General features: G+C 36.6%; 3 protein-coding genes across 3 annotated transcripts in view; 1 reads left to right on the forward strand and 2 right to left on the reverse strand.

Moving 5' to 3' along the window:
- The window catches only part of LOC133525908 (homeobox protein aristaless-like 4), a 53,441-nt gene that overhangs the window by 9,333 nt on the left and 28,056 nt on the right, over nt 1-16,052 (forward strand). The window contains exons 2-3 of the mRNA XM_061862325.1: nt 10,919-11,088; nt 12,042-12,149. Of these exons, the coding sequence (XP_061718309.1) occupies nt 10,919-11,088; nt 12,042-12,149 (278 nt within the window). The remainder of the gene's footprint in view (nt 1-10,918; nt 11,089-12,041; nt 12,150-16,052) is intronic.
- LOC133525911 (GATA zinc finger domain-containing protein 15-like) lies at nt 460-3,413 on the reverse strand. Its single transcript, XM_061862329.1, has 2 exons — nt 2,776-3,413; nt 460-2,118 (listed from the first exon to the last, which is right to left on the reverse strand). The coding sequence occupies exons 1-2, from the start codon at nt 2,819-2,821 to the stop codon at nt 1,502-1,504; spliced, it is 663 nt and encodes a 220-aa protein (XP_061718313.1). The 5' UTR covers nt 2,822-3,413; the 3' UTR covers nt 460-1,501.
- LOC133525871 (cilia- and flagella-associated protein 61-like) overlaps nt 14,729-16,052 on the reverse strand; it is a 58,537-nt gene continuing 57,213 nt past the window's right edge. The window contains exon 33 of the mRNA XM_061862279.1: nt 14,729-14,900. The gene's annotated coding sequence lies outside the window, so the exon portion shown is untranslated. The remainder of the gene's footprint in view (nt 14,901-16,052) is intronic.

A 16,052-nucleotide genomic window follows, 5' to 3' on the forward strand; every position in this document is an offset into this window, starting at 1 on the left:
AGTTTTAACCCTGCGTTGATGAGTCAGTCAGTCAGGACATACGCATTTATATACCTATATAAATTATTATAGAATACCTTCATCTAAATACTTCCATGGCCAAGAGGTACGAAAACTCTTTCAAAAAACCCTGAAACTATTCCCATCCCCGTCAATCCATTCTAATCGTAGAAAATGGCAGCCAACGAATAACAAATTCGACACAGGTTTACCGGGAGAGAAATAAAGGCGCGCACAGACACGTACCGCGCAGTACCCGGACAGCTAACAATGGCGAACGTGACCGCGTGCACCTTCACTTTGTAGCACAAACTATTGCAAGTTTCGCAGTTCAGGACATGCCTTGTTGAAATTAAGCAATGACTTAGCAAAGTGTTGCTTTTTTCTTATAATAAAAAAGAATATTATAATAAGCTATGGATTAAAAACATCGTGAATTATAAATGAATCATATTATGCTTAGTGAAAAGAAACACTTTAATATTATATTATATCTAGCACAAATTATTGTAAGTTTTTAGAACAAATTATTTCAGAACATACCTTGTTGGAAATTAAGCAAAGCTCAAGCAAAGAGTTGGGCTTTTAATTACAATGAAATATCATCTGAAATATCGTTTAATTAGATAAAAAATGCGCCATATTCTACCCGGTAAAATAAAACACTTCAATTATACATGATACTGCTGTTTTGACATGCCTACATATTAAGGGTCGGAAAAAGTGGAACCTGTGAAATATGGGACTACTTTTCGGGAATAACGGGATAACATTGAAAATACGTGCTACCCAAACTATACGTATTTAAGGAATGAACATTCATCCTAAATGCAGTATGCATACAACACAGAACATAGGCTTTGGTGCAGCTTGCTGAGGCAAAGCAAGCGTCTTAAAGCTGTCATTAAAAAAGAAAGATACTTATGTGCTTCGTAAATTACTAACAATTACCTTTTTTATGCCCAACAAATAAATTAAAGAAAACACAAGTTTCAATGAATAACAATAATGTGCACGAACACCGTGCCGCGTTCCCGGACAGCTAACAACGGACGTGACCGCGTACGCCTTCAGTTTTTACCACAAACTATCGCAAGTTTCGCAGTTTCGGAACACAGTTGAAATTAACAAAGGGTTAGCTTTTAGTTACGATGAAATGGTACGTGCGTTTTAGATTAAACGTTATAATAAAGTTAAACCAACAAATTTATGTATAAATAATGTCAATACATGGGCGCTACTACTTCAGTTTCCTAATCATTAACAGTTTAACAAAATGAAACTTGTTAATTACACTTTACTATTTAGGCTAACATTATGAAAAATAATCCTGTAGTAATTAATAAAAATAAATTCAAAATTTCTTAAAATGTTTTCAATGATGTTAATATGAATGAGGACTACCTGTATAGACTGACTGACTAGGTGTATGAAACACTTTTGTCTTAAGATTTTAAAGCTTTAACTTTGACCGACAAAATATTATTATCACTTAAAAACCTCAGTCCTGATAATACACAGTTTGCTCATATTTCACCGCTTCATTTTCTGGCACAACCGGCATCACCATAAAGTAAAACTTTTTCTTCGTCAATGACTTCAGAACACCCGTTTTCTCATGGTCATCCTTTATATTTATATTTTCATTGTCATTACTATCTGTTTTTTTATTATCACTGCCCGTACCTTGTCCTTGACTTTCTTTTTCTCTTTCCAACTTTTGCTGTTCTTTCAACCTATTTAGTTCCTTCAACCTTTCCAATAGTTTCTCGGCTTCTCTCATTTGGTTCTTTATGTCGTTTACATTATTATTCGGATTGGTTTGGCCTGTGTTCGTATTACGATTGAAATTATTTAAGTTGTTGGTGTTCGGTCTATTAGCATTTGTATTACCTCCTAGGACTGATAGTAAACCTCTATTTGCATTATTATTGTTAGGGTAGTTATTTGAATATTGATTGTAGTTACTGTTCAATGTATTTTGATTATTGTTTGATCCTAGGCCTAGGGCGCCAATGAGTGGTATGTTGGGATTGTTGTTATTACTGTCCTGGTTATTTCCGAGAAGAGAGCCAACAAATAGCTGAGCCTGTACTGTAGTTGTCGTCATCAAACTTCCTGTAGACAATCAATTTGACATCTTTATATTGGAAGAATATTAAGAATCTTCCATACTTGTTAGTAATATTTGAATACGTACTTTGCATGTAATCACAAAGCTCGAAAGGCATTATAATTAAATGAATGTCTGGCCTAATGGGTAATAACCCTGTCTATGAAGCCGATGGTCCCGTGTTCGAATCAGGTAAGGGAATTTATTTGTGTGATGATCTATTTATGTATGTACATATATTGTCGCCTAGTACCCATAGTACAAGCTTTGGTTTGTTTGGGGTTTCGGGCTAGGTCAATCTGTGTAAGATTGTCCCCAAATATTTATTTTATTTAAATTAAATAAATTATCAGTACTGTACTGAACATAAAACAAAACTAAATTGGTTTTGTACCACAGTCATCTGTGTTTTGTACAAAAAAAAACAATTTTCAGTTTTACAGAATGACCAAATAACAAACTAAGTAAATAGGGTCAAAAATATCCCTTGGACTCTTTACACGCCAAGACCAGTCGAAGCAAACATTTTTGGTAAAACACAATAAAAATAGATTTTAAAAGTTAACTCAATTACCTAAGTGGAGTGGAGGTAGACCACTTTATTAAGTATCATCAAATATAGCACGATTACTGACGCATTACGGAAAATATAAACTACTTACCAAAAACAATAGATATAAAAGCATGTCTACAAATTAAACTCTGCATTTTGATCAGGTAAGTTAATTGCACAATAATAAATTAACCAGACATTTCTCGCGCACAACCGCAGTTACCGCTGACAAAATCACATGGATAACTAACATATTTAATAACCATTTAACGTTATATCTTTCCGGTTTAATCATTAGATAAATATAATTAACAAATGTCCGTTTAACAAATGGATTCTTTTTTTAGCCGGAATAACTCAGATAATTGTCTCCATTATTATATTTATTATATCATGCACTGCACCATACATTATGTTATCTAGCTGTGATTGTGTGTATATCATAAAGATAATATAGAGATGAAATGGGGGAGCGGGGAGATGAACGAGATGCTCTTACGGAACTTTCAGTAAGAGTAGCAGAGAAAGCGTTATTCTTGTTTGTCCTAGTCATAGTCGCACTTGTCATTCCCAGTTTTAAAAAGTCCGAAGTGACATAGTCGATTTTTGTTGCCCACTGTTTTTTATGGTGGGTAACAATGAACCCGACCAAATTACATTGGTTGTTGTTGGTATGTTGTGAGGAATATTAAAAGGTGTTTTTAATTTTGTCGCATTGCGTATGATCTGTCCCTCACGGGCGCACGCGTATAGCACATATATAATTATGATCCTACCATCTATACATATATCTATATGTTTTGTCGTTATTTATGTATATATTATAAGAAATATAAGTATGTATATTTATGTATGTATGGTATGTTATTGTATTATATTTGGTTGTTGTTGTTAAAGTAGCACCGCCCACAATCTCTCTGCTTTGCCTAAAGGTTGACTGGTAGAGAATGCCTCATGGCATTAAGTCCGCCTTTTGTACTATAAGGTTTTCTTTTGTGCAATAAAGATTAAATAAATAAATATACATAGTTTACGAGTATGCTTAGTTAGCAAAATAAAATGAGGATAGAAAATTATTACAACAATATTCATTTAACCGATATAAATGATAAGTTTAATTTTCGGTAACTTCTTTGATATACACGTTCTAAGCACATCGAGATCACGGCGCACGGCGTGGTGTAACAGGTTCATCGAATATCGCGATATTAAGTAGGTATGTATAGATTTACTTACTTACTGATCGTACCTATGCCCAAAATTATGAAATAATATGTGTTTAATACCTAATAAATCTCTCTTTGCGTATGGGACTCCAGCTAAATCAAAAAGACTTTGTAATTTAATAGGCGCATGGCACACTGCATCCGATTCGCACGTCACATCCCTTACAACGGATACCTATTCGAAAATCATTGTTATCTCTACTTTGAAATCAATTCAGGCTAAGATGACTGCAAAATATGCATGTGCGCTAATTCCTGGCGCGTGCGAGACGCGTGCGCGGTTCACCTGCGTGCGTGTACGCAGAAGGGTTCCCTTGTAATGGATTAGTTGAGCCTATTTTTTTTTTGGGTAGGCGTGTGTCGAAATCAGTCGAGCCATAACTAAATGGACTGGTCAGTTGCTGGTCCATCTGCTTTCCTTTTAATTATTCTTTTGCAGGAGGGATCATTTATTAGAAAGGGTCGATAAATCCTATTTGTTGTATATAAAATCATAAACCAAACAATTTTTACTACCTAATATAAAACATATTTTACCACAAAAATTAAAATAAATATAGCTTTTATGTCCAAGATAGCTTTAAAAAAATGAAACATTTACGTGGAACTTAATCCATAAGTGGTCAGTGGCATCCCTGTAATGATTAAAAATTAAATACAATATAATTATTTGATTTATTTTTAATCAATTGATGATTTTCTCAATTAACAAGACAGAAGAAGGGATAGTATTTCAAAAATCTAGATTCCGTATTTTTTATCTCTCTTACCTACTTGTATTAACTGTAACTAAAAACCCCTAATATTCGCATAATAAATCCCATGCTTAGCACCCACTCGACATAATGGAGTGGCGATTGTGCGCCCCACGCACCGCACCGGGCGACAATCCGCTAAACCTATTGTAATTATACACATCAAAGCACCCTTTGGAATCAGCTGGCTGACAAAATATGTTCACTTTTTGCACCAAGGACTATTTTGATTATAAGAAAATACGAATTTTGATGTGATAACATTTAAAAATATAAAATAGGTTAGTATTTTGTGTGTGAGTAATATTTTTATTTAAGAGTCTAATGTTAGGTATCGTCAAATATAGCAATTAGCAAATAAATAAAAATGATGACTGAGCCAAATGCCTCTCTTTCTTACATTATTCCTTGAGCAAGCAACTAGTCAGCAATAATATGTTCAACTTAACCTACTTAATAATAAACACATAAAAATAAGCATTTTAAAATCTGAATGATTTAATAAAATCTGAGTGATTATAGCATCATATTATACCATCTTCGCATTGGTATCCGAGGTCCGTCGAATCGACCCCGTGCTGTGCTGAACATGTTTTGAACACTTTAACCGCAAATTTTTAAATAACCTGTCCATATTTATTTTAATAAAGCCTTCATTTTTGTATTCATTTAAATTGTTAATCTAATAAAAAGGCTTTTATATGATAAAAGTCCAGCATCAATGAAATGACTTCATAGTGTCGCCAACATAAAAACGTTGCGCCCCAACAGTTTAGAACTTCAATTCAAACTTATTATCGCAATTCTTTATCATCAGCATCCCAATGACGGGGATTTGTGGCATTTGCGCCGATTACAAATCTATTAACATGTGATAACATATGGACCCCCGGAGCCGGCCGGGGGCCCGAGCGCCCGGGGTGCCACTGCGATTGTATTTTGATTGCGATTCATGTTGAGCGGAATCTAGTGCAAATGACGACAGTTTTTTTAATGTCGCATTTTTCGTGTCTCCAAAAGAGGACTTAGTTCAGATAAACACAAAGTTGAATTTAGAAACGAAGCGGGGTATGAAATAGGATGTTTTAAAATTAGTCTTCCTAAGTAAAATAGTAGAACATTTTAAGGGTACTTTAATTGTTGAGTGTGTAACGGTGCATTATGAACGTTTTTTAATGTTAAGAATCGACCCTGGGTAATATCTAAAAAAATATGGATCACCTGATAGCTGATAATTTTTATTCGTATTTCGTATAAGACCGCCAATTTTTATTAGAAATTAAAAATGATAAACTTTTTTAAACGAATTACTGACAGTCATATTACACCATCTTATGATCGTCCTACTAAAAATGACTTCTCAGTAGGCTTATTAGTAGAGTCATGTGGGGCAAGTGTGCGCACTTTTATTTTCAAACTAGTATTAAAATTAAACAATAAGTATGGAAGGGAAATGAATATATGTATCAGGTAAAGCATTTATTAAGGTAATAATTAAATCAAGAAATAACTAATAAAATCTTGACACTCCGGAGAAAAATCGTTTTAATTAAATCAGCTCAAAATGCGCACACTTACCCACATTCTACGGGTAAGTGTACGTAGCTAAATTTAATTTGTAGATTTTTTTTTGTAAGCAGACTAATTTTGATAACATTTTGCGAACTTTATTGCGACATAATATAGCTTCATATGTTATACTGAATAAAAGGCTTAAAAACATTACTAACAGGAAAAAAAAATCATTTACTTGTGACAACTTTCATCTTAACGACAAATTTTACCTTAACAGCACCGGATTTTAAATATTCTTTTTTTTGAGTAAATGAATTTCTATCTCGATTTTTTTTGCATAAACTAATTCTTCACCAACATGTCTTTAATTTTTTTACACATATCACAAACTTCCCCCTCTCCAATAGTAAAGAAGTATCTGAGGTACTTACGTTTTTAAATAATATTTTGCGAAATCGACAAAATAAAGGACGTACATAATTATTTTAGGACTAATTCTCATTGACACTTTAATTGATTTGTCTATAACCGAAGTCATTCAAAGGAACAATTAAATTTTAGAAGAAATGATTAACACTGTAAAAAGGGTTTCAGTAAAATTCACCTTCAAGCCTAAGTTAGTGCGTCAAAAGTACTCCACTATAAAAAAAACAATGAAAATATACTAGAAACATTAAAACATCTCAACTTTCAGCAAAGCCGGTGTTTAGCGACCCGACACCGCAGATGGCGCCCTGTCAATCGTCATAATTAGGGATCAGCGCCCTAATGACACGTTGCACTGAATCTGTTACGCCTCCGAACAAATGTTTCCATTCTGTGAACAGTGAACACTTGACTTTGTCACTATGGACCACCCTCGTTTTCAATTTTCGCATTATTTTTATTTATTTGTGACTATGATTTTGGGAGTCTAGGACTTCTTATGCAGTTTAGGTGTAAGGCTTGGAGAGTGTCGAAAATTCTTTTATTATTTATTTTGACTTAATTCCATCACGAAACAGCGGCGAATTTAAAAAATATAGGGTCTAAGCTGGTTCGGTAAAATGATACATAGAATGTGAGTAGGTATTACACAAGCTGTAGTAAAACTGGTTAATAGTGTTCAATCTGTTGACCACAATCAATGTATGACCACTGTATTTTTTTTACAGCACTTCATCTTACTCGTACCGTTTCATTATAGGTTTTCTCGTTTATTCGACATAATTAGAACGTTATAAAAACGTTGAAATATCGGCGAGCCCGAAACAAAATCTAAAAATCTCTAATGGAAAAAATGCAAAAATGTCGCAACCATATTCGACGTCAAAGCGCCTAAAACATAGAAGCGGCTAAAAAAAGCCTTTTAAACGTTAAAAGGCCCGTTTACCGCGGACGCAAACACTTAGCTGCCTGTTAATTAGTAAGTAGCTGGGACACCGTCAAAGGGAATGCATGAATACTTGCTAAACCGACCTCCAACGGTGCTTTTAAAATTTCCCCCTCTTAATTCGAAGCTCAGAGAAACCGAAGCTAAACCGATTATGTCGCCAATATGGGGATTTTTCAGGGAAACGTTTAACCTTTGAAGTTAGAAAGCAACACAATTAGAAAGGACTGCTAGAAAATTGATGGCACTGACCGAGCGACCTCAATCGTGAATTTATTACGACAAAATATGACACGGGTTTGATTTTAAACTTCGTCATAACCGTTTCTGGTTCAACTCCAAGTAATGAAGATATGAATGAGCGAATCCCTTGTAAAAAAGTATTTTAACACGTTGTTATCATATTTAATTCATATCACCATGCCAATAAATAAGTACATGTTTTACAGGGGGCAAAGTTGTTGTTAAGTTGTTACTCATGCTAATTTGTGCACGAGGGTTAAACAAACTGCTCCAGAGTGACACATCAATTTCTCACGCGACGCGAGCAATACTAACCGTAAGATTATAGTAGTTTATGTGACTGCTACATAATAAAAGGCATTAAAATACACGAGTGTGGGTTTAATGCCTAATGATGTTCAGTTACATTCACTATTTTATAAACACACACATTATAAACTTGCTATGATATATTCACTAACCCAAATTACAGGGCATCGTTGCTCTCTTGGCGGAACTCGTGAATATGTGGCTACGTTACCGAAATATTTTTATCGCCCATAGTTACTTTAATAACAACAAAACATATTCATTATATACTTCAAACTAATTCAAAGATAAACAGTACGTCAAATGGCGGCAAATGGAAACTTTTTTCACGCATGTCACGCATTCGTAGTTTTTTTTATTAATTCCATAGACATACAATATAACATTAATTCAGAGCCAAACTAGAGTCGGGGGCCTATTTCCGTATCATTCGATACGAACTAACATGCGAGATATGTCAAAATTGTATGCAATTGACATTTCATTTCGAACAAAAGGCATCTCGACTGATATTATAATAGAGGTCAAATGGTTTTTTCTTCAGAGATGTTCCAAATTTGATATCATAACCAAATCGATATTGATTTAGTTATGAAGCAATTACAACATCATCACAGATAAGAAATTTGTTATAACAAAACAGCTTATCGTAATGTTGGGCATTATTTACAGATTTTGAAGGCATCATAGAGGGTTTATGATATGCGTGTAGATAAAATATTTAACATTCAAAATCATCACTTCCAGTCAATTCCAGTGGCCAATATGACAAAACGATTTGTATCTTATTAAGTTATTACTTTGACACTCTTGTGAATAAAATTCTACATTGACAAATAAAGAGAACCTTTAAGATCAGAACCCCTAGTGTAATTTTTTTCGATAGCGTGACGTGACGTACGCGTTTGCGTTAAGTCTCATTTTGTATGGGATTTAGAAACAGCGCAACGGGACGTTTTGGAAACTCAAAATCCCATACAAAATAAGACTTAACGTAAACGCGTACGTCACGTTTCGCTATCGAATAAATTTACACTAGGGGTACTGGTGTTGTGAAAAAAAACTTAAGTACTCAAATTTTGAAAACAGCTCGAATAAAACTTAAGAATTGAGGTTAGAGAACCTAATACTAACTGCTTGGTAGTTTTTTTTCATGGTTGTGAGTTTGGACGCTAGTAGATTATAATCACCATTAACATCCATCTTAACCAGTTATAAGCTTACGTGGTTTCAAATAATATTTCTCAAGCAATCCACACATATCCAAAGAAATTAAAAAGCTGAGGGGTGATGATGTAATCCTGTTATCCCTCATTAGGGACAGAGGGCTCGTAGAAAAATTTTCCATTTGGAGCGATCCTGAGCGGCTACTTCCAGCTCTTTCCAGCCGATTCCAGTTGAGCCAGCCTCCTTCTCAACTGATCGCTTCCATATGGTAAAAAGCTGAGTACAAGCTGAGTATTACAAATTATCAACTTTATGGGCATGATCAAGTCAATTGTAACATACGAATGATAACCCTAAGGGTATAATTGTGCTGGGTAAAGATACGTCTAAAACTGATACCCAAATATGTTTAAGACTTTTGCCCACGACCATAATTGTAAAATTAACACAAATAAGGTGTTGAGATTTCGACTACATCGTTTCTAAACTTTATAAAATGTACAGTAAAATTTATATAAGCGTAGGACTTTTCTAAACCGATATAACTGCCATCGAAGTGTTTGGTCCATTTTGGCCCACCAAAAAACACGTGATCACTCACAGCCAGCTGGATGCGTTAATGAAGTTAGATACCTACGCGTCAATCAATAGCCCAGTGTGGCCAGCAATCCGACAAACTTTTAATAATATAAACCAAGGATTAAAAAGAAAGTGTATCTGTAACTACTTACTTTTGTTATATAATTTCCCTTCTACTGAAACATAACGCGGTAAACAAAGCTATGTTGAAAAGGCAAAATTGTACGTTTTGACGATACTATTGATGCTGACTGTACGTCCATCAAGAGTTACAATTATGTACTTACTAAAAATCAAGTTACTTTGTTCTTTTCGTGAAATACCTTTTTGATTCACCAGTGTCTGTACATCCCCGAAACCCAGTCCATTTTTCCTTTCCCAGCAACCCGGTCCAGTTTCCCCACACTGCGCGGCTCTATGCTAATTCCCGACAGGATTACTTAACCGCATTACTTAGCCAGGCGCCGCAATTACGCGCGCACTTGACCTAGCCCAACCATCGATCCTATGCAAATAAGAAACCTTTCTTTGACTGAGTGAACGTGATTGTATACACTGTACAGATGGTTAGGGTTCAAGCATATTTTGTAGGTAAAGCGGTTAGGTTAGCAATGCTTTAGTGACACATGATATATTTTATTGAAGCATTTAATTACAAATACTAAAAGTAGGTAATCTGGTCCGAATTAGCTGAGGCATGTTTTGACATTTATATATTGGGATTATTGACATTATGATCCATACTAATTTCTACGGCCATATTGGTATTAAACTTGTTGGCCACTGTCAGGTGTCAGGTTTAAAGTGAAAATTAAATGCAGATCCGCTCTCCATTCCGGTGACCGAGCAAGACATCGCTATATACGTACCTCATCGCTATATAAGTGTCCTGTTCATAGACCGGAGCGCCGTGCGTATCCGTATCAGTTTGATAACGCTGTTACAATGGAAATTCTTTTTACAAAGGAGATTGCAGAGATGTTACTTATTAATTGTATGAAATTGAAAGTCAGAGATGCCTAGTCATCTGCTCGACATTGAGCAACCAGTATTGATTCCATTTACAAGCATGGCTATTATTTACAGCTGAAGGCGCCTTCAAAAAGTTAAAACCGGAGCCCGGCGCGAACAACGGCACATCGGGAGCGACGTCGGCACTATCTCCCGCGTTGGGTCCCCAGCACGCGGGGCACACCCCAACGACGGCATCGTGTCCTACGCCCGCAAGGAGGCGGCATCGGACAACCTTTACACAGGTACTAACTACACCTCAACATGTTCTACTGACGTCAGCACTACCTATATCCCGCGTTGGATCCCCAGCACGCGGGGCACAGCCCTACGATGACATCGTGTCCTACGCCCGCTTTGGCATCGGATAACCTTTACACAGGTACTTAACTACACCTAAACATGTTCTACTGACGACGGCCCCAAAAAGCGGGGATCACTTCTATGTCTCCTACGAGAGCCTCGTGCTCTACGCCCAGAAGGAGACGGCATATTTATATGCTCATGAGGGCCTTTATTCAGGTATACAATTGGCTTTTTAATACATTTCTGCGGATCAGATGTCGATATGATGTTTTTTTTATTTGACCGCCAGAATGATTTGTCATTGATCCACAAAGTTACCTTTCAGAGTACCGTCAACTTTCAGAGTGCTATTCTCGAGAATGTTCTCCGTTTACTGTGGGCAGAACGTCACAACTATAGCATTACCTAACTATGCCAAACATTGCCTGGCTTGAAAAACAGTGGTATCCTACCAAATCGCTATTTTTATTTCATTCTTAATAATGGGAAGAGAGTAACTGTTAAGAGGAATACGACATACACAGCTATTTGACAGAGAATCACTGTTTTTTCAAGCCAGGCAATGTTTAGCATGGTATATAGGCAATGTCAAAGCAGTTGTCGGTATAGCAAGAGTTGAAACACATTCCATTTGCCCTACATTTAAGACACTACGGCCGATACAAAATAAATACCGCTTAGACGTGGCGTTTATCAGCAAATTTACATCTACTAAACTTCTGAATAATTTAAAAATATATAAAATCAATGTGGTGAGAATCGGCATATAAAATTGATTGCAGGGAAGACCTCTGTACAAAAGTAAGAGTTTAAAGCGACGAAAGAGCTTGTAGACGGTCTTCCCCACATTGGCCTTCTAATAAAAGTACTAAAATGAAAATTTGTTGCACAGGAACAATTAGCAGAATTAGAAGCAGCATTCGCGAAATCACACTACCCTGACATTTACTGTAGAGAAGAGCTCGCGCGGACCACGAAGCTGAATGAAGCGAGGATACAGGTTAGTTATTTATACTCGTAGTTTTTCTTAATCTTCATTTTCATAACCCAGATACCGCCGGGGAGACAGCGTTGAAACGGACTTGTGGCAGCTCTAAGCCGATAATTTTCAGGAAGCGGCGCAGGGCTATAACCGCGAAAATCGAAGTTCGTCAAGTGCGAGCATTTTTCTCTGTCACTCTAATTATGTCCTAGTAAGAGTAAAAGAGAAAAATCCCCGCAAATTGCTAATTTCGGTTTTCGCGGTAGGCCCCCAGGATCGGGAAAAGTGATGTGCTTTTGTTTCGGAGGCCAAGACCCTTTTTGGGTCGCTGAGACACATTCATTAATCATCTTCATAAAAGAAGTAACTAGTCCGTTGGATGTAACCTAGGTAAATAAGTAGCTGATGCCTTCAATAATGTTTCGAAAATAACTTTATTGTTAGTACAGTAGCGGATCTTAGAACCGTACCTTTCCGCAAACAAGCTAAGTTGCTTTAACATCAAGATTAGAATCATTTCTTTAATTGGCAGTGATCAGGCCAGTGGAAATCGATAAGCTATATACATGAGGTATTATAAATTATAACGCCACGCCAATATAATAAATAAATAAATATTATGGGCCATTCTTACACAAAACGACCTAGTCCTATTAGACGATACATAAAAATAGATATATACAGATATAGATCGTGTCATTCACGAAGACGCGTGTGATGACTCATAATGTCATGTTGGATTTGACAAATCTGCCCGACATCGTAGATGACACGAACTAACTACTTAAATTCATAGAAAACATTCATAACTCAGGAACAAATATCTGTGATAAGCACACAAATAAATGCCCTTACCAGGTTTAAAATAGAACCCGGGACCTCCTGCTTCTTCAGCAGGGTCACTACCAACTAGGCCTATTATAGAAGCAATATTTTTCAGCAACACAGTCTTCCTACATTATTAAAAAATTGGAAAACATTATGTCAAGTTTTGTACATAGGTATTCTTTTCTTTAACAGACATTATGTTTTATTTTATGATGGTTTAAAAAAGTTACAAAAAGACTTTATATCCATTTCGCAAAAACAAAACATATAAGTAGGTCATAAACAAGCGCAAAATATATCGCCCTAACAGAGCTTGAACAGAATTTTTGAAATATCAATGATGCGAATGCTCGCATAATAGAATTTAGAGCGTAGGCCGGAGGCAGATTGAATTAACGCCATCTGTCGTCTGGACCGTATGAATACGAAATGCTTGCAGTCACTCCGAGCGATCTTTATCTCAGTTTTAAAATTGCTCAATCCCTCAGGGCGTGCGCTATTGATTTGTCCCCCGGGCACCTAATTCGGCGCTTTAGATGTTTTATACAGAAGTACGTCGAAAACTTCCTCTAAATTTCGTGAAGAAAATACCTAATGAGAAAATATTACACGCATTTTAACAATAGAGTGTTCCATTACGCCCATGTATAAGTTCAAACGAGTAATGTTTTATTCACCGACACTCCATCAAGAGACGGTAAATGACTCTTTTATTTCAACGGCAATAAGCGAAGTTCGACTTAAGAAAATGAAAGGTTCCACGAAATGACATTAGATCGGGGACGTACGATGTACATACCTACCGCTAAAAGCACGTGAAACACTGGCGTATGTGCCACGTGTGAAGTGCTGGCACGTGTAGACATCAGACCCGAAAGGTTCCATAAACATTGGATCTTAATATAGACATAGGACTCTTTGTTGTTGGTTGTAAAAGTGTAAGTAGGTACGCTCGCACGCGCTCCGTAGGAGGCTATTAACGTTTAGGCGACGCTACATAAGAATGTAAACGTTAAAGACGACAGCGACGTCGCTTTCCCTCCTTCTAGAGGAAATTTCGATATAAAAATACAACGTTGTCGGGCGAACGAGGGTAGCGGGAGGCGGGTGGCCCCTGAGGCATTGCAATCCCATCAAATGGATCCGTAACGAAGTTAGCCGTTCATCCTCCCCGCGCGCCGCCGACATTGTCTCTGCCCTCAAATGAATTCTACAATTGGAAATAAGAAAATGTTTTGTTGGATCCCGTGCTTTTTCAGTTTAAAGGCGACCGTTTTCTCCGGATAACTCGGCCTCGGAAAATACCTATCTATCCGTCTTTGTTATACGATGAAATGTTTTAGCTTCAGCGAAAGATCTTTACTGAATTAAGCTTTATCTGCCTTTAAATGTCGCTCAGAGAGGAGTTTATTTGAAAGGTTAACAGGTTTTGGCCCATATAAATACTTGATTATAGCGACCTTTTCAGTTTAATGATTACAAAATGTCAGAAAATTTTGTTAAATCATCGTTATTAGTCGTGAAGTATTAGAGCTATTTTTTCTGAAGTGGTGCAAATGGAATAATTATTCGCGACAGGATGTTTAATGTCTTCTTGTATATTTACTTAATATGTATGGGAATGTGTTTTATACAACATCGCATAAAAACACACTTAACTTATTTGGAACTTGGAAAAATTAATTGAAGCCAATAATTATAAAATAAATAATAAACTGCTTTCCTATAAATTACAAGGGACCTCTTTACTAATAATTAATACAACCAAAGATATTTTACGTGTTTTACTAAAGATAAATATTTATATAGTATGTAAATAACAAAAAGAACATGAATTATCAGGCACATTAAATTACTCTTTGTATAGGAAAACTCCCATCTTTTTCTGTTGAACTCGTGATTGCTTTGGAGTCGTTTTGTGCGTTTTGCGTCAGTGCCGACCTGAAAGGTAAACAACTCTTATGCAGTGGCATATGTGAGCGAATAACTTGCGATGCGACACGGCGCGGCGCGGCGGCCCAATAGTACGGTCAAATTAACTCAAATTTCACTAAAGTCAGGAACTAATTCTAAGGACTAATAAAATCACTACGGATTGTTTTGTATGGGCTAAAAATCGAACTTTATACAATCGTTACTAAATTCACCCCCCCGGAAAGGGGTGAAATCGGCTGAAAATAATGTAATGGTTGTAACTAAGAAGAGAAAAAAGGTGTACTCGGTGCAATTTGGCGTACGTTTTACAACACTTATATCTAAATTCGCACGTGTTATTTATGTTAATTTAAGCTACGGAACAGGTAAAAAAAAAAACAACATACAAAAAAATCTATTTTGGCCATTGCGGGTCTGGGGAAAGTAATGTACTCGGTGCAAATTGAGTAAATAATTAGAAAAAATATCTAAATCCAATGTCAAATTCGCACCAGGGTGCGACACCCGGAAAGTAGTTTTTCATGTTTTACTGTCGTTGTACTTCGGGGGAAATTTTAATACTATTGGAAATTGATGCAATCATATTCATTTGATTTTGTTTACATTCGCACCCCATAAAAAATTGGCATTTTTATACGGAACATGCAGTTTTGTAATCAAGTACCAAAAACGTAGAGCAATAAATACAGAGAAGCGACAAGCGCGTGATTAGTGGCAAGAGAAGGAACGCGCGTAGATGCACCGACGAAGCACGGCTCTTGAGGCACGAGTAGTGGCATGTACCTACTGCAAAAATAGTATGATTTTTTTTTTCTTTTATACTACGTCGGTGGCAAACAAGCATACGGCCCGCCTGATGGTAAGCAGTATCCGTAGCCTATGTACGCCTGCAACTCCAGAGGAGTTACATGCGCGTTGCCGACCCTAACCCCCTCCCGCCCCTCGTTGAGCTCTAGCAACCTTACTCACCGGCAGGAACACAACACTATGAGTAGGGTCTAGTGTTATTTGGCTGCGATTTTCTGTAAGGTGGAGGTACTTCCCCAGTTGGGCTCTGCTCTAGATCTGGAATGACATCTGCTGTGCTGTGCCCTACCACACATAGCGAGATGACATTCACAATGCCCATACCTCTCGTAAAAGGTTTCTGAGTATGCA

Source organism: Cydia pomonella, chromosome 15, assembly GCF_033807575.1.
Source record: "Cydia pomonella isolate Wapato2018A chromosome 15, ilCydPomo1, whole genome shotgun sequence".
Lineage (NCBI taxonomy): Eukaryota > Metazoa > Arthropoda > Insecta > Lepidoptera > Tortricidae > Cydia > Cydia pomonella.

What these genes read in the sequence shown, in the direction of transcription:
- LOC133525911 (XM_061862329.1), bottom strand. Translation starts at nt 2,821, where the DNA reads ATGCAGAGTTTAATTTGTAGACATGCTTTTATATCTATTGTTTTTG. An exon ending in TTTTATATCTATTGTTTTTG is followed by an intron (nt 2,119 to 2,775) that starts GTAAGTAGTTTA and finishes GATTGTCTACAG; the next exon opens with GAAGTTTGATGACGACAACT.